This window comes from Phaseolus vulgaris, chromosome 9, assembly GCF_051622355.1.
Source record: "Phaseolus vulgaris cultivar YP4 chromosome 9, ASM5162235v1, whole genome shotgun sequence".
NCBI lineage: Eukaryota > Viridiplantae > Streptophyta > Magnoliopsida > Fabales > Fabaceae > Phaseolus > Phaseolus vulgaris.
The window spans coordinates 19,781,628-19,795,624 of NC_143506.1; the positions used below are offsets into that span (position 1 = coordinate 19,781,628).

Here is a 13,997-nt window from a genome sequence, read left to right on the forward strand (position 1 = left end):
GGTCTCTAAAACCTTGGTCTCTAATTTAGTTACTATTGCAATTAATTATTTTGGTCTCTAAAAATTAGTTTCTATTTCATTATTTTCTTGTAATGTCTTATACTTTTACAAAATTGTCACATCACTCCCATTAGAATTACAAAAAATCTCAATGTCACATTCTCACCAAATATCACATCTACAATATCAACTCTCTGTTAGTTGAGAGAGGGTGTTCAGAAAACATTTTCGGGAGAATAAATGTGAGCAGGAAGAAGAGAGGAAGAATGAATGATTGGAGTAAAGGACGAAGAGAAGAACAGAGCACGCTGCCAATACTATATAGTCAGTAGATTAAGTTCAAGTACCATTGAAGGATTAAAAGATGCCATTCCTGTGGCATTCACCACTCCATACCACACATCAGTACATCATCTTAACTCATCCTGGCCCATTCTCTGCATGCTAAAATTCCCATCAACTTCACTATAATTTTATCATTCACACTCTTGCTCACTCTGTTGCCCTACAAATTTTTTATGAGTGGTAAAAAAAAATTTATCAGTACTACTCGTATTGATAATCCTGAATTTTTTTTTAACCTTACATCAAAATAGAACAATCACATTTGTAAGCATGTGCATTTTCATTGTACAATCTCAAACTAACATTTTTCATTCTTTATAATTACATGTAACATAATCTCCAACAAATATTAGTAGTATTTGCGAATCTGCAGTGGCTCATTTTACATCAGAAAACAGCAAAATGTATTAAAACTTAAATTTGAAGAAAGGTAAAACTCAAGACATGGAAGCTAACAATGATATATTTTAGAGAGAGAAAAAGGTGTGAAATAAATGGGTTGATTTGATTTTGTGTGTGCATTTACTTTACATGCATGGCATGGGATCGGTGAAGTACAGTACAGTTGGACCATTCTGATGGCTTCTGCCATATCCATTAAATGAAACAAAGTTTCGTATAGGAAAGCTATAGGAATAGGATAAGAGAATGTAAGTTTGAGGGTGAATGCATGCATTGGTACAATAAGCACAAACAAAATTGTCATGCTGGCAAAACTGGACTTTAGGCTTTATTGCTTTAGGCCATGGACATAGGTTTTCTTCTTTTTTTCTGAACTGAGAGAGAAAATTACTAATTTTACTTTTTTTTTTAATCTCGCATTAGTTTTCATTACATCTCATCATTCAGTCGATTTTATGGGATTGAGTTAAATTTAAATTCACTTCTTAATATGATATAAGAGCACCGATTTTGATGTTCTATTTTAACGTGTTAACTTATCAGATCACTAGTTTTATTTTTAATATAAATTTTTAGTATGAATGTCGATTTTATGAGATTGAGTTAAGTTTAAAAATTTTTTTAGTGAAGTATGCATTCAATTTATGCTTTTTGATGAATAAAAAATTTTATGGATGAATCAAAAAATTGACATAATTTTTAACCAAGTTTCTCAGCTCGACCTTTAGTTTTTAGTCACTAGTGAGTTTCTTTCTTCATTCTCATTTTAAAGCCTTTTAAGTGTACACAATCAAAATTCAAAGGCTTTCATGTGAACCAATAATGACACGGAATTTAGGAGAAGAGAGAGACGACACGTATATCAAATGCGAAATTTTGAGATCTTAAAACAAATTCCAAATTATAGAGAATAAGTGTTTGTCTTAGTTCTGTTAGCTTATTTATTAGGATATGGATGAAGATGAAGACTTTATGCAAAACACGTGGACATGGCACAGTACTGTAAAATTAATTAAAGTATGTTGGTTTAATGATAAAGGGATGTCTGTCCCTTCAATAACTCTGCCTTAGAAAATAAAGAGTTACTCTGAAAAAAAGAGTAATAAAATAACAAAATTTAGATCAAGTTGCTTTTTACTTTTTTCATCACACTTTTCTTAATTGATGACATGTAAATTACTTACATAAGCACTCTTTTATTGAATCCGTTTCGCGATTTTAAAGGAATATCAATGTAATATCATCTATAACAATATATTGTTTTTTGTGTAATAATTTTTGTTAGAAAAAATAATAATTAGTTTAATAATTATTAATTTTCAATTTTATCTTTAAAAAGTATTAATTTAATAAATTATCAGTTACAATATTTTTTAAATAATTTACTTTTAAGCTTCATTTCTTTTTCTTCTACTTTTTTAGACGCATACTCTTCTTCTCATATTTTTCACTCTCTTTTTTTCGTGATTTTATTTTTAACAAACACTTTAATGAGTTAAGAGAGAAAGAAATTTATATAAATTATTATTAACCCGACTCCTAACTTAAATGAATTAAGAGATGAAGAAATGTATATAAATTATCATTAACCTCAACTCTTAAGAGAGTGTGAGACTATATTAGATATATATTAGAACATAGTTTTTTTTTAATTCTTTAATTTTCTTTACATGTATTGTATTTTCAAACTTATATTAGAATATCACAATATAAATTTATAATAATATTTAAAAAATATAAATATATATTTATGAGGAAATTAAAATGCAAATAGACATATGTCACAACATTCCTCTTTTCGTTAGTCACACATTTGAAGAAAATAATAATGAAATATGAAGTTAACTTAAATTCATTTAAAATAAAGTTTTGATTGTGAACAAAATATCAACTTTTGATTGTAAAATATTCATATTCTTATATATATCATGAAATATAGTGGACGTGAATTGATGATAAGATTAATTATATAATTTAATTTTAGTTGAAGTGAAAGTAAAGCAACATGAATATGTCAAATTGGCAATAATTGCACCGCCTACCCAATGTAGTAGTGATTGTTTGAGATTTTATCAGTTTTTGGTAGCATTTGACCATTTTTCATTCCTTGTCGTGGTTTGACCACATGCCTTGCTGGGGTTCCATGGCCCACTATTAAAACATCACCACAATTAATAACTGATTAAGAATTAGTGCGCCAGAACCAAAAAGGAAAAATCCAACAACCTATAAACACCCATCAATGTTTTGCATAGATACCAAAACTAATTCATTCAAGAAAAAAGCACAACACAAAAGACATACATATACTAGGCCTAGCTACTTCTTTTTTCCTTTTTTTTCAATTTGTTAGTGCAAAGGCAACTATATTATTATTATCATTGATTTCAATTTTAAGCTATACATATATATTTATATATGACTTATATATGAGAAAAGTGAAACGCAATGTTTATAGGTTTTTTGAAAAGGCAAAGAGAAAAGTGACATTGTTGAGAGTGAATTGAAAGGCCTAGAAATGTGGGATACGGAAGTTAAGTATATGGTTGCAATAAGATAATTGAGAGCTAAGAAAAGAGAGAAAGTAAAAATGTTGTTGTGTTTTGACTTGAATTTGGACCGAGTCCTACGCTTTATTTATGCGTATTGCATTCTTCTAATCCTACTCCCTGCGTATCAACTTCTTCAACTCCTATCTTACAAGCTAAGACAACATTCAACACTGAGATATCATTAATTAAATGCCAAATAAACTAACTTTTATTTACTTTCATAAACCTCCAACTCATTTTTCAAACTCATTCTCTTCCTTCCTCCTAACAATATAAGTTTATCAATAACATAATTCGTTTAATACTCACTCCTCACATTATATTAGTGAATAAGATAATTATACGTCCACCTAATCTTAATTAGGCTTCTTCTTCCTGCACCCCTACGTTTTTCTTCCTTCACCCCCACAATTTTCTAAATTCCGAAACTGGCCTTGACCTTTTATTAAAAAAGGGCACCATAGTTATCGGAAATCGGGATCTGGGATCTGGGAGTGTGCTATAGAGTAATCAATCCAAAACTTTTTTTCAGATAAGGGAGTGTTTCGGAAGCAAATTTTGCATAAATTATTGATTTCCAGATTGTTGAATCTGAAAGCCTAATTATGTTATGGATTGGTGGATCCAAAATGTTTTTTTTAATTATGGATTTCTGAATCCGGAATGCATATTTCTATTACGGATTGATGGATTCGGAATGTTTATTTTGAATGATAGATTTTTGAATGTGAAATGCATATTTTGAATTATGGATTGGTGAATTCAAAATTTTACCGGAAGTGTCAATCCAAAAAATTTCCAGATTCCATAATTCAGAATGCAAAAAAAATAAATACAGTTCAAGTGTATTTTAGGGTTTTAAAAAAATAATAAGGACAGTTTGGTCTTTGCATAACATTGTGGGGATGCAGGAAGAAAAATATAGGGGTGCAGGAAGAAACTGCCAAGAAAAAAAAGAGTAGAACGTAGAAGCTTCTTAACAGTGCTACCTTGTTAAATTCTTAGAGCATAAGTATATGTGTATTCGCAGATAACATGCCAACTAATACATAATCATAAAAATAATATCAAAGGGATCCATGCTATCTTCATTAATTTCGTATATATAAACTGTTAAGAGACAAAGGAAAATTATTTCTCACCGTATACTCGGATTACGAATTACGTACGTGGAACATGCTTACAAGATAGCACGTTCAAAATTTGGGTGTTTCTACAAACTTCTTCCTGCACTCCCATCAAATTGGTAAAAAGTCTAAAACGTCCCATCTAAGTCTCATTCTGAAAAGCTTTTCCTAGAATACATTTCAGAAAATTTATTCTAGAATATATTTCAGAAAATTACTCTAAAAAACACATTCCGGAACGAATTATACATATTTTTGAATTTTAAAAAAAAAATTGAAAAACTTTTCTCGGAATATGCTTATAAATTCCAGAAAGGGGTGTTCAAAAAGATTATGGAAAAGTTAATCCAAAATCATTTAAAAAAGAGGTAAAATTATATTTTCAGAATACCCTAAACCCTAAACAATGAGGGTCAGTGGTAACTAGATTCAATGTGATTCATTGACAGTCAAAGGGCTATACTTTTCACAAAGCATTAGCTCAAGTTCTTCGTTAAAATCCTAAGATTTTTATTGAAAACGTTTACAATTTTTTTATAACTTATTCTTTGGAAAGTAAATTTAAGTCTACTATATATAATCTTTTTATCCTAAATGTTAAAAGCGCCGCAAGAAATTTAAGCATTACGCAAGAAAATGGAACTTTATATGGACAGAACTTCCGACATACCATACCTTGAACCTCTGATATTGTTTGTTTTTGCCTGTGACAAATATAAATGCACAGCTAATTACTTTATCCGTTTATAATAAATAAAATTTAGTCCAAACAATGCCTCAGTTTTTTTTATCTTTGTTATCTTTAATATATGTCTCTTTGTAAAGTGAAAAATCAATAACACTTTGGCGTGGCTTTTCAAACAAACAGAGATATAAATGTAACTTGTATAAAATTTTCATTAATTCCATTTAGATAGAGATCCAATCTAATGTTAATAACATGCAGACTTTGGAGCATGTATTAATACTTGGTAGTTAATATGTGTCAGACCGAGGTTGGGTGGAAACTGGTGGAACAAAAACATGGATGGGATTACAAGCTTACAACTACAGTTTTACAAGTTATATGAGTCAACCTGGAACAGACAATAAATAACTAATATTAAACAACAAATTTCGTATATTAAAATAAATGGAGGTTCAGACTGATAATTTCCATCACCTACATGGTTTCAACCACGGATTTAATCCTTTATCCAATTCTATTTAAAGAGATTCTTTCATTCGGTCGAGTTGCCCTTTCAACTGGAGTTATCAACTGCGGCATAGTCATTCCCCCGGAAACAATGATTTCTGCATCAGCACCAACGCAAACATTACAGCGTTGAATTACAAAAATACAAATGATAGTTCAAGAATTTCAACACGCAGAAAATGTCAAATGGCAGTTCTAATTTTCTTTAATGGGGTAAAAGGAATATCATATACCAATAATATCTCTCCATATACATTGTTGAATAAGAATAATATGACCTATGTAAACACTGCACTTGACAATAAACAAACGGAAAGAGAATCTACCTATGCCTTCTCGAATAGAAAGATTGGGTCTTATAATATCTTTGGAGTTAACCAAAAAGATATCGCCAATATACAGATGGTTCGTAGGGACAAAAACGCTACAAAGCTCTTCATCTTCATTATCTTTCTGTGATGGAGGAAAAAGGATATAATCATTGGTTAAATATATCAAACAAAACAAAACAGTGAAAATAGTAGTTACTCATAAAATAACACAAAGTTCATCGGAGGATGCACAATATATGGTGCGATTATTATTGTAGAATATTTAAAATACAGTAAGGATGAATATTAGGATTAACTACATCGATTATATATTTATGTTATTAACCTAAAAAAGGGTAAATCAATATTTTGTAATTATATCTTCAATATTTTGTAATTATGCTTTCTCTCCTATAAATTTAATAGTTCCACTGCGGTCAGAATTCCTCCTACGCTTACTTGTTTCTCTCTCTTTCTACATGGTATATAGAGGCTAATTTTGGGACTTGTTTCTCTCTCTTTCAACATGGTATATAGAACCTAACAAGAGGCTAATTTAGGAATATCCCAATGAACCCAATTTTCATCAGAATCTAAATGTTTTTCCCATCACTGTTCCAGAAACATTATTCCAACGCCACTATTACATGGCATATAGACAATTATTGGCACCATCTCCTCAAGAATGGACGGTCAAATAGCTATCGGAGGTTGCACGCATCTGCGCTGCCCACATATGCCACGCATACTCCTCTACCTGGATTTGGTCTTGATTTGGTGTTAGGACATCTCTTTTCCACTTTTTTGTTTTGTTTTGTTTTTGGTTGTTGTTAGCATTTGTATATTGTTTGGCATTTTCTCTCTACTTGTTGACCAATGGCTACCTTTGACAAGTATGAGTCATGACACTTCAATTTTTACCAGCCACATTGCCGCTCCGCTCTTATTTCAGTTGTTGGATGGTAAGAACTACACCTCTTGAACTTCTCACATTGAACTTTGGCTTGTTGGACAGGGTTATGAAATGCATATCATTGAAACGGAAGATGATTTTCCCACAGTAGAACATTCTCCATGGAAGAAAGTTGACACTTAGTTGTGTTGTATCATTTGAGTCACCATTCATCAATCTCTTTGAAACGTATCTCACACTTATAAAACCTAGGAAGCTATTTGGACATAGGTCAAATAAACTTTTACAAACACTTCATGGTGGCTCTATTAGGTTTGTAAAGATTTCATGACCATCCTTAGTACCAATGAAATTAAGGATCCTGTGTCATCTTATTTGGACAAGGTCTCTAAGCTTCTATGTGACTTCAATGAATTGCTTTCTCCCACTACCATTACTCTCGTAGAGCTTCAAAATGGCCAAAAGTTTTTCATGTCCCTGAACTAGTATGGTCTAGCCAATGTATTCTCATGTCTATGATCTAATCTTGGGTAGCTCACAATAGCAACCATGGACAAACTTTCGTGTTCCTACAAACCCATGTCAGTCACTGTCTCTTGTTTCAATTAACTCTTCTACTATGATCTCTCGTAACAACAAAACTTTGTCATGTAAGGGCAACAAAGGACATCATTGGTAGAACATTATCACATGTCTAGATGCAATTGATAAATTGTTGGACTTGCATGGTCAATCTCTTTGCACTGCCTAGGTTGCTCAAAATTCCACCCCTCCTTCTTCAATTTCCGCCTATTTGTTGCCTTTGAATCTCATCTCATTACCTTCCTATGACAACTCCCTGAAATGGTATGAAGATCACCAATTGTTGGTTGTCGATGGGTATATATAGTCAAGGTTGGTGTAGTAGACAACAACGTTGACCAACTTAAGGCCCATCTTGTTGTAAAAAGATTGTACTCATATCTTATGGGAATACTTTCTCTCTTGTTGTCAAAATGTCTTTTGTATGACTATTCTTTAATGTTACATTCGTGATTCATTGGCCTCTATATTAATTAGACATAAAAAATGTCTTTTTACACAATGATATGCTCAAGAAAGTCAACATGGAACAACCTTCTTGCTTTAGTGATCAAGGGGTGTCTTCTGGTCTTGTATGTCAATTGCAAAACTCTTTATATGGTCTTATGCAGACACCCAGAGCATGATTCGATAGATTTAATATTGTGATTGAACTGTTTGGTACAACTAAGAACAAGGTTGACCATTGTCTTTTGTCATCACTCTTGTTGGTTGCCTCCATATGGTTGTTTACGTTGATGACATTGTCATCAAGGATAGTGTGATCATTTTAATATCACAAAGATTAAACAATATCTTTTTAAATTGTACATCCAAAATAGTCCTAAGAAGACATGATCCCAAGCGGATACTTGGCATTTTAAACAAAGCATCTTAACAAACTAAAATATTTTTTTAGAGATAGAGGTAGCACAATCCAAAAATGAGATCATAACCCAAAGGATAATTTTGAAGATAAAAATGTTAAACTCCAAGACAGTAAACAACCAATGGATCCCATTGTCAAACTCCTGCCAAATCGGGGGATTCTCAGCAAAATCTTAAAAGGTACACACGTTAGATAGGGAAGTTGACTACCTTATTGTTACCATCCACATATTTGGTTCGTAGTGAGTGTAGTATGTCAACTCCTCCATTTTCAAGTAAGGAGCATGCATTGTTCAATAAATCAAAAGAGCTCCAAGAAAGGGTCTCATGTGAAGATAAAGGATGCACTTGAGTTGTGGGATATTTTGATGCAGATTGGACATATTCTTCCATTGCATATTGTTGGTGGCATCTATCTAATTGTTTTATGTTGATGACATTGTCATCACAGGTAGTGATCATCTCACCATTGGCCAAGTGAAGCAACAACTCTTCAAACACAAAAAAGATCTTGACAAACTAAAACATTTATCGGGAATAAAGGTAATATAAATTATAATCCAAAAATGAGATCATAATATGACGTAGAAAATATGCAATGGATATTCTGGAGGAAAACTAAATTCCGATATAGTTAATATCCCAATGGATCCTAATGGCAAACTCTTGCCAAATCAGTGGAAGCCTCTGTATATGGAGGATGGGTAGCGAAGTTAAACTACTTTATTATTACACATTCGGATATTTTGTACACAATAAGTGTAGAGAGTCAATTCTTCAACTCTTCATACAAGGAACATTGGGACGCAATAACTCACATTGTTTGATACATCAAAAGAGCTACCCTTCTGGGTTTTGTATATTTGTCGAGGATAATTGTCTCTCAGAAAACAAGTTGTAGACAGTTCTAGTGCAGAGACGAAATCTCAAGCCATGGCTATAGCCAGTTCAGAGCTTATATGGCTCAAGCAATTACTTCAGGAACTAAGTTTGGAGAGGTTGCACAGTTGTCACTTATACATATACTAGATAGTTAGGTTGCCATCCATATTGCCTCAAATTTAGTATTCCATGAAATGACGAAGCATATTAAAATTGATTGTCACTTTGTCAGAGAGAAAGTCATGTTCGTGTTAATATCTACTAGATTTATCAATTCCCATGATCAACTAGCATATGTATTCAAAAAGAAACTAAGGGGTCCTCGAATTAGCTACATATGTAATGTAACAAGTTTGGTGCATACAAGCTATATGCTTCAACTTGAGGGCAAGTGTTAGAATATTGTAAATATAGTATCACGGAATATTATGATTAATTAGATTGACTCTATATTTATGTTATTAGCCTAAAATAGGGTAATTGGATATTTTGTAATTAACCTTAATATTTTGTAACTATGTTTTTCCCCGGATAAATTCAATAGTTATCATCCTATGCTCACTTGTTTCTCTGTCTCTCAACAATATGAACACGAGGCAAAAATAAAATGACAAACACAAACCATAATTTAACAATAAATTAACACTAAAAAGAATGATTCAGTAAAAGCATTATTAACCAGGGGTGTACTGAATAAACTCGAAGAAAAACTTATTAGACTTAAGTTGCTTCAAATCTCAGACACATAATTGCATGGGGTGTTGTGTGTTTATCTTCAGAAAAAAATATGGGTATCAATTATTAGAACCATGCTTTACGGAAGTATATTCCCCTTTCTTTAAAAGTTTTTTTGAGTATTCAATCCAATGAACCCCATACTCACGTTAAAATGGACCACGCTGTAATACATGTTGTACATATATGTATGGTATGTGCTTTCCAATTTCCAATACTATAGATATATTACATTCCCAAAAATCCATCCAAGCATTATAAATAAATGGATGAAGTTTATTTGCTATAAAAATAAAAAAGGGAACCACCACATACATTTAATCAATATAAGTAAAAGTAGGTTGGTAAACAAATTTGTTGACAATTCAGCGTACCTGTAGAGTAACACTTGATGTAATAAAGCCAAAGGCATATTCACCAACACGTGGATGACGAATAATTGCTACCTCTTTAAAGGCAGTGGTATTTTGATCTGAAAAGAATATTTACAAAAAAAATCATGACAAATGGTTGCATCCTTGTCTCCAATATCTGAAAATGGTCAATCTATCTAATATCAGCAATGTAAGATAGCTACAACCAACTGATTGGCAAGAAACTTACACTTGAAATAAAAGGTTGAGAGATAAAACGATAAGGAAAAACAATTTGAAGTGTGCCTTCAATCTAGAGATGAATAGCCTAATCAACCCTATTCATACAATATGAGTAACTTGACAAAGCCAATAACTAAACTCAATATACGTACTTAATTTAGATCAGTGAATTTGTATCAATTAATATCAAACTACAACTTTTTGCACAATCATCATCTCCAATGCACCTTAACAGTAATACATTACTAGTACAAATTCCCTACCAGTACAGCACACACATGAAACATCACCATTGCCACAACTATCACCAATCATCAGATTCAGATTGCTCCAGAGAAATTCTATTCAGTTTGAAATAATTTTGCATGAAATAGGTAATTCTAAAACTGACCAAGCAGTTTGTTCCATAACCATACATGAGTGACAGGGGATGAAAAAACAAATTGCATTTAAACTGACATGTCAATTTGGGCAAACCTTTCATACACAGAACAACATACACAAAAGACAATGGAATAAGGATAAAAAAAAACAAGGATATTCTGCATTTTGCCATAAAAGCTACTAACAAGGAAGTTATTCTTCCTAATTGTAACATCACCAGCTACTCAGCCTATATGTTGCATACTGTGTATCTCTGTGTATCACCAGCTACCCACACTAACTCTTTTTTGGCTAAATTCTGATTTATCTATGCAGTTATGAAGAGCATACCTGGAGATATTGCAGCACTAATCTGCTTGGATGCAGAGTATATATGCCTAACAAGGGGCATTCGCTTTATGAACCATTCTCCAATCCAGAAAACAGTAGCTCCCATCCATGATGAAACAAAAACACCAATAAGAAATACAAAAGCTAATGATGTAATGAAACCAAGTCCTGCACCACAAACAAAAAGCCGTCACATTTTAGACATCACATTCTAAACAAAAAGTAAGGTCAAGTACCAAGAACCAGATCACTGAGTGGAGATATTAAAAAGGAAAGGAAGAAATATAAAAGAAGTCTGCAACACCATTTTATTTGTGTGTGCATGTTGATGGAAGATAAATTTATCAAAGAAAACCATATAGTACAAGAATCAGGATTGAGGAAAATAACATATCCACTCATAATGACAAATCCATTCAACCACCAGAGCATAATTCAAATGAGTTGTTCCAGATTAGCAACTAAACTCTTAAAAGAAACAATGATGTCTTCCTTCTCACTTGCTAAAATAATAGAGAAGTCTATTCTCTTTGAATTTTCAAGTTTATGCACTATATTCATTTACTCCGTTTATATGTTCCAGATATACAGCATCTAGACCAAAATAATCCCTCTCATTCTAAACTTCTAAGGAGGGAAAATATAATTATCAAAGACATGTTAATTGAAGGGAAAATAAATTACTCACCAAATATATCAATGCCAAGCCTGGAGTATATTGGACTAAAGAAACCATCAACAAACTGAATAAACCACCATGTAATAAAGAAGGTAACGGCAACTGGAAAAAGAACTACACTGCAGATTCAAAACCAAATGAATGAATAAGAGTAATTCCACACCAACAAAGATGATAAAAATCAATCATCTAAATTAGTAGTTGCGCCTTACCATCCAGTCATAAATTTCTTTGAGAACCAACTCTGTAGAACAAAGCAGCAAGCCTGAAACAGTGCACAGAATGGGCCAATAGTAAGACAAAAAATTATTTTCTCTTTAAAAAATATGAAACGTTCCTGCAAAATAGATAAACATTGCGTTCCTGCAAACTTCCTCTTCAACATTCAGAACTCCTTATCATAAAAACACAAGATGATCATTTATGTTTGCAGCTAGGCTCACTAAATCTGTCTAGAATTCCAACATCCAGCAGTCGTATGTATGCCCTTGTCCTGAAGCATTTATAATGCAGGACAACAGGGAAGTGCAGTTCAATTATTATGATAACGTCTCATTTTTTATGACTTCTTCATATTTTTAGACTTCGGTATGGATCATTATAAGAATTTTATACGTAAGGACATTTTAGGACTACATAACAAAGACCAAATCTCGCTCCTTAGATAGCAAGTAGAATCCCCATCATCTTACAAGTAAATCAGAGACTGAACTCCGTGACCCTTACCTACCACAGTTCGAACTTTACAGACAACATTGTAACTGTATTGGTCTCAATCAAATTTGTAAAAAAACAATTTCACAAGAAGAAATGCAACCCAAAATAAAAATTATTATTAGCATTCAGCTTATAAGAAGATATTTTGAGTAATGGAGTTATCCCCCGTTCATTAGGCTCAGACTATCCTACTTCATACTCTTGGAAATCGATCAAAGCTGGCATTTCAACTATTGTCTCTTCACACTAAGCCACAGGCTTATTCCTACACATAAAGCACATCTTAAACAAAAATCATTGCTAGTCAAATGCTGCAAATGCAGATCCCTCGTGTAGGTAACGTGATTGATCACAACACCTAAGTTTCTTTCCGAATTCAAGAGACGACGCTCTCAGTTGACTCGTCCGTTGAAATCCACCAAATAAATTTTTTTTAAAAATGCCAACCGGAAGCAAGATCCAACAACCTAGCCTAATATAAAGGTAAAAAACGTTATAGGAAAATTTAAAAAAAGAAAGAAATGGACCCTGCGAGTTGAGGAATTCGGGGAACTTGGTGGAGACTTGGCTGGGTCTTCGGGATCGTCGCGAGATGCATTATCCCCTTGACTGAGAGGAATTGACGTTGATTCTTTTTCTTCCGCCATCTTCTTCGCTCTTCACTCTTTCAGATTGTAACAATAATTTGGGCGATAAAATAGAACGGAATAACAGAATCAGAACGGAAGCGTCGTTTGGCTTGGAGTACTGTTATTGTTTTCTTGTCTTGGATACTAAGCAAGCAACACTAGCTTCCTCTTCTCTTCCCTTCCCTACCCTTCACCGGATAATTGAAAAGTCTCACTTCACTACCGACCAGACTGAAAAGAAATTCGATGCGACAGATGACGTGGCCTTCTCTTAAGAAAATTATTATTATTTTCCATTTTATTTCATTTTCTTCTATGTTTCAGGAATTAATTAGGTTATTTTCTAAAAATAAAATACATTTTTCACAGATAACGCATTCAGCAACCTCTTACAATCTGGAACTTCCACTGACTCACACCTTGGAATATTGCATCTATAGCCATTTTGTTTTGTATCCGTATTTTAGTAGTAGAAGGCGTGTTTGGATTGTTGCTTTAGGTGTAGAAAATAAAGGCAAAAGAGAGAGAGAGGTGGAGAGAGTAGTTGACAACAGTGAAATATGTTATTTTATAATGCACCAAACACATCTCAAAAGATGTTATTTTGAAAGAGAAAAACAAAATTAAATTTAAATATATTTTAAGTCGATCATGTATAAATAAATTGATTGGAATGGAACTTAATATTTTGATCTTATTTCATCCTACCTCCACAATAAATATTAATATTTATAATAAAAAAATTAAAAAC

At 32.5% G+C, this 13,997-nt stretch overlaps 1 protein-coding gene across 3 annotated transcripts; it reads right to left on the reverse strand.

The window, feature by feature from the left end:
- Positions 1–5,299: 5,299 nt before the first annotated feature.
- On the reverse strand, positions 5,300–13,684 carry LOC137821228 (protein LIKE COV 2). Of its 3 annotated transcripts, XM_068625724.2 has the most exons (8): positions 13,145–13,684; positions 12,113–12,165; positions 11,910–12,019; positions 11,222–11,389; positions 10,286–10,383; positions 5,948–6,074; positions 5,593–5,719; positions 5,300–5,502 (listed from the first exon to the last, which is right to left on the reverse strand). In XM_068625724.2, exons 1-7 carry the CDS (start codon positions 13,262–13,264, stop codon positions 5,619–5,621), a joined length of 777 nt encoding a protein of 258 aa, XP_068481825.1. In that variant the 5' UTR covers positions 13,265–13,684; the 3' UTR covers positions 5,300–5,502; positions 5,593–5,618. The 3 variants fall into 3 exon arrangements, 2 of the variants coding, with proteins under 2 accessions (XP_068481825.1, XP_068481824.1); XR_016515570.1 differs by having other exon boundaries at positions 5,300–5,719; positions 10,286–10,442; XM_068625723.2 differs by having other exon boundaries at positions 5,300–5,719.
- Between the last annotated feature and the right edge of the window lie 313 nt (positions 13,685–13,997).

Excerpts from the sequence above, each read along its gene's own strand:
- LOC137821228 (XM_068625724.2), bottom strand. The coding sequence starts at position 13,264 with ATGGCGGAAGAAAAAGAATCAACGTCAATTCCTCTCAGTCAAGGGGAT. Across the intron at positions 11,390-11,909 it reads GCTTGGCATTGATATATTTG|GACTTGGTTTCATTACATCA; the intron begins GTGAGTAATTTA and ends TTTGTGGTGCAG. Across the intron at positions 6,075-10,285 it reads CATCAAGTGTTACTCTACAG|AAAGATAATGAAGATGAAGA; the intron begins GTACGCTGAATT and ends CCTCCATCACAG.